The sequence below is a fragment of the Penaeus vannamei genome, chromosome 6, assembly GCF_042767895.1.
Source record: "Penaeus vannamei isolate JL-2024 chromosome 6, ASM4276789v1, whole genome shotgun sequence".
Classification (NCBI taxonomy): domain Eukaryota; kingdom Metazoa; phylum Arthropoda; class Malacostraca; order Decapoda; family Penaeidae; genus Penaeus; species Penaeus vannamei.
Window position 1 is genome coordinate 12394234 of NC_091554.1, and position 5000 is coordinate 12399233.

Below are 5000 nucleotides of genomic sequence, written 5' to 3' on the forward strand. Positions count from 1 at the left end.
ATTCTTTGTAATAGTGATAGTACTGTTATTATGTGAATATTATAGTCATTATATATTTATTTTATTATTTTGTTTTATGTTTATTAATCTATTACTACTACTACTACTATCATTATTATTGCTATTGTTGTTTTTATTTTTATTATTATTATTATTATTATCATTATCATTATCATTAACATTGTTATTGTCGTTGTTATTGTTATTGAAGGTGCTTTTATAATGATGATGATATTGAAATGGTTGTTTTGTTATTACGGATATTGTGGTTGCAGTTTACATGATTGTCGTTGCCGCCTTTTACTACTACTACTACTACTACTGCATTGCTATTATTATTGCTATTGTTATTTTTATCATTGCTGTTTTTATATATATTCTCAAAGATTCGACATACCTTCTTTTTTAATTTCTTTCAGTGTTTTAAGTTCATCAGTTGATTATTTTAATAGATATGAATATAATATAATAGGAAAACACGACGACAAATGGTAGGAATAAGGTTACTGGTAGTAATGTAAGAGATACAAAAAAAGCTACGAATAAGAACTAATTCTTTTATTTTTCCTCCCACAGGAGTCCGTGCTGGGAGAAGGTTCAAACACAGAGAGATGCGTAACAGGAAAAAGAATAACGAAAACTTTTGAAAAAATAAAACAGAAATAAAGAAGGAAAACCGAGGAGATCCCATCAGCTAAGGAATTAAATGAAAATAGATTTGAAAGTAAAAGTGGGAAGGACTAAGGTACTATCCGTAAGCTGTTGGTACTTGGGGGAAAAGAAAATGTGATTCGCATCATCCTCAAAATAGGATTAGGATCGCAAACAGTAGAAAAAAAAATCCGAATTGCTTTGTTTTATAACACTTGTTTTTTGTTGGTAGTTAACCAAGCCATCTCTCATCATGACTGACGAGAGACCGTTTGCGTGCACGTACTGCGGGAAGAGGTTCCGGTGGAAACAGAACATGAAGCAGCACCAGAGGAACCACACGGGAGACAAGCCGTTCCAGTGTTCGTACTGCAGCAAGAGGTTCGACTGGAAGCACAACTTAGCGACCCACGTGAGAGTCCACACGGGGGAAAGGCCGTTCAAGTGCACAGTCTGCGATAAAAATTTCACCCAAAAAGGTCATCTGAAAGAGCATGCCAGGATTCATAACGGCGAGAAGCCCTTCGAGTGCGCGGACTGCCAGAAAAGGTTCACTGCAAAGTCTTACTTGAAAAAACATGCATGCATACGAAAGCGTGTCAAGTGTGCTGTAGTTGTTGCACCGTGTTTGTGTTCCATCTGTGGCGCAGAATTTCAGACGAAGAGAGATCTGAAAATTCATAGGAACGCTCACAGAGCCAAGAAGATATTCAAGTGTTCACACTGCAACAAAGAAATGACTCAGAAATCACATTTAGAACAACATATGAGAATACATACTGGAGAAAGACCCTTCCAGTGTTCCTATTGTGCTAAGAGATTTGTGCAGAGCAGTGCCTTGTATCAGCATGAAAGATTTCATAGAAATGAGAGACCTTACACGTGTTCACACTGTGAGAAAAGTTTTAGTCAGAAAGGCCACCTGAGACTGCACATGAGAATTCACACAGGTGAAAGACCTTACCCGTGCATATATTGTGAAAAAAGGTTCTTTGCAAGTTCTGATCTGAAGAAGCATGTGAGACTTCACACAGGAGAAAAACTGCTTCCGTGCCCATATTGCAAGAAGAAGTTCGTATCAAAGGTCACTCTATCCAAGCATGTGGAAACCCACACAGCTGAGGAATTCGGGACTGCAGCTGTTATAAAAGACAGCACCAAAGAATCTCGAGTGAACAACTTATCAGCCCAAACAGAGGAACATCCAGAGAACACTTCCTGTGCGTCGGAAGGTGACCGGAGTGTGTACAGTCTTCGCCCTAGGTCGCAAAAGTCTTTCCACGATGTAGCCTGTGACAGAACTACCTCAGCGACCCATCGGGGGCCAGAAAAAGCATCCAGCGAAGAGGCTTTCATATTCATCAAGTCGGAGTATAAACCCATCTTTGTAAAGTCGGAAGAACCAACTAATGACATCAAAACGTATGACATGTATAGGACGTGTGTAATAGAAGAAAAAATTAAAGTAGAGGACAATATAACTGTAAAAGAAGAAATTGTGTCAGACTGAATGGTGATGAACACTTTTTATATGTGATTATTATTTATATGAAATTGTTGAATAGGGTGCTACGCGGAGAAAGAGTTGACATGGGTTAATTGTAATTCGCTAGAAAATGCCATGTGAACATATAATAACAAACTATAGTCAGAACTATTTTTTCTCTATTAATGCAATATGAATTGTCTACTTTTTAAAGTATGCAAACTAGTATGGTTAGTGTAAAAGAGAAAAGAATTCCTTTGTGTACACTTTCTTTGGTTGTTATCGATGTTAAAGTATATTTCTTGGCTCCATAATGGTTGAAAAGTTGTAGCGCTTGTAAGCATAATACCGATATTCATACTATTTATACAGTTTGTCTAGAAATAGTTAAATGGATCACGCTGGACTGTGACCATAGAATGCTTGGCCATGTCCATGTGCTGAGGAGGAGAGGGCCAGGGGGGACTAAGAGTAGTTTACCAGTTGGCTTAGGCTAGTGATTCCCAAACTTTTTCCTTCTGGCACCCCCTTGGCTTTCGTCTGGATTCCCTTCTTATAGACATGCGAACACACTTTATTTTTATTTTGGTATGCTTCAGATCGATAGTAGAAAGATGTACCCTCATGTTTCTGACATTTTGTCATTCAGATTTTATAAAAGAAGACTACACCACCCCAAGTAGATCCAGTGCCCATTTTAGAACCAAAGGCTTAGGTTCTGTTGAATCACTAAATCACTCTACCATCTCTACCCTCACCCTGCCCTTCACTTACTGAGCTGTTAGGATGCTGGATCTATTCTTCGTGCAACTGCTAAAAAGCAGCAGATCGATGTCTGTGAAGTGGCTTAGCACTTTTTTTGTATAGTAATTGTAAGCCATGCTGCGTAATAGAAAGGGTCAGAGAATGAAGGTCAAATTGCTGGTATTGAGAATAGAATGGATTTGGCGAGGTGGCGCATTTGACCCTTTTAGAACGCAGCCTCAAAGTCTTGCTCAAAGTGCCCTTCTGAGTCTGTGTCCTTTGTAAATTATGTGTCATGTAATGCATGCTCTCTTTTAGTAAAATAAACTGTTGATCAATTTTATTGTCTATCCTTAGTATCTAATTTTCCCAATATGCTGTGTTTACAATTGTTTAAAGATAAATAGATGGATAGATATACATAGGTACACACACACAGACATATATTTTATCTCATTGCTGTGCATGCTCCCACCAATGTTTGCAAACTCGATGAGAAAGATACTTTCTACGCCAAGCTCATCCGTGACAGACAAACAAATGACCCTGACAAGACATTCGCATTGTACTGGGTGACTTCATTGCGGTCTCCTGTTGTGGTCGAGCTGGCTGCGAGATGTCTGTCGGTCCCCATGGCTCTCAGTAGCGAGAACAGCCTCATTGTCTGGGAAGTTGCTACGCCCCAGTAATTGAGTATTTCTCGCTCCTGGTATCAGAACTCTAACCCACATTTCTGGAGCGATTGGTACTGTGGCTAAGGCAACCGACCTCATTCTTGTTAGCACTCGCTGGAGGATTTTCATGAACAGCAGGGTTTACTGCAGACTATAAGAAAGATAGGAAAGCATGTATCACACCGATTAAGAAAAATGTGAGGTCCAAATCTTCATATAGCACCAACTATTATTCAGATATGTAACAGAAAAGAGAATGTTTATAGGGGCTATAAATTTATATAGATTTTTAAAAAATCGTTTTACTTCCAAAGGTTTAGTTTCGGTTGATGTCTTGTTTTTCAATAAGAGATTTGAAATGTATCTATCAAAGAATTATTTGATATATATGTATATATATATATATATATGTATAAATTTACATAGCATTATATAATTATTCTGTTCTTTAATAACTTTTTTTAGTTATTAGAGATTTTACATGCATTAAAATAAGATTTTAGTTTTTTTTCTTCAGAAAATGACAATAAAACATTTAATAATTATCTCATGTGTATGTATATTTACATGACATCAAGCATTGCCATCCATTATATGAGGGAAAAATGTGACTTTAAGTACCAGCACTCAGCTTACCTGTTATGTAGAGGAAAGCCTGGACTCGTCTGACGGAAAATCGTTAAAATAACGAACTTATTGGTTTCCCTCAAATAAATTCTTAACATCTAAACAAACAAACCACCTACAAATGATTTTCATAATTCACTCTATGTGTTACAACAATAAGTTTTGATGCACTGATATGCCTTTAGATGGACTAATATATATGAACAAATGTTTCAATGACGAATGTACATCTTTCAAATCAGAAACAGAACGCCTTTTAAATGTCAAACAAATAATGATCTCGACATATATATATATATATATATATATATATATATATATATATATATATATATATATATATATATTAAGGATTAAACGAATAAATATACTTTCTGCATACATAGACATGAATATATAGATTGTTATACTGCTATGTGCGCGCGCGCGCACACACGTGCATGTGTATGTGTGTGTGAGTGCGTGTGTGTGTGTACAAAACCCTAGTTACCAAACATGAGTACGAACTAAAAAGTATATACCATATTTTGCCAAGTAATGATTAGGAATTCTACACAATGTTTATATATATATATATATATATATATATATATATATATATATATATATATATATATATATATATATATACTGCACAGTAATCCTGCAATTAGTTATTAGCAGATAGGCCTATACCATATTTTGCCAAGTAATGATTAGGAATTCTACACAATGTTTATATATATATATATATATATATATATATATATATATATATATATGTATGTATATATATATATATATATATATATATATATATATATATATATATATATACT

The 5000-nt window shown here is 35.4% G+C and overlaps 1 protein-coding gene across 5 annotated transcripts in view; it reads left to right on the forward strand.

The window, feature by feature from the left end:
* LOC113827488 (gastrula zinc finger protein XlCGF57.1) overlaps positions 1 to 3229 on the forward strand; it is a 15030-nt gene extending 11801 nt beyond the window's left edge. For all 5 annotated transcript variants that reach the window (XM_070122634.1, XM_070122636.1, XM_070122637.1 and 2 more), the window contains exon 2: positions 577 to 3229. In XM_070122634.1, coding sequence (XP_069978735.1) covers positions 905 to 2161 — 1257 coding nt within the window. In that variant the 5' untranslated portion in view covers positions 577 to 904 and the 3' untranslated portion in view covers positions 2162 to 3229. The remainder of the gene's footprint in view (positions 1 to 576) is intronic.
* Positions 3230 to 5000: the final 1771 nt, after the last annotated feature.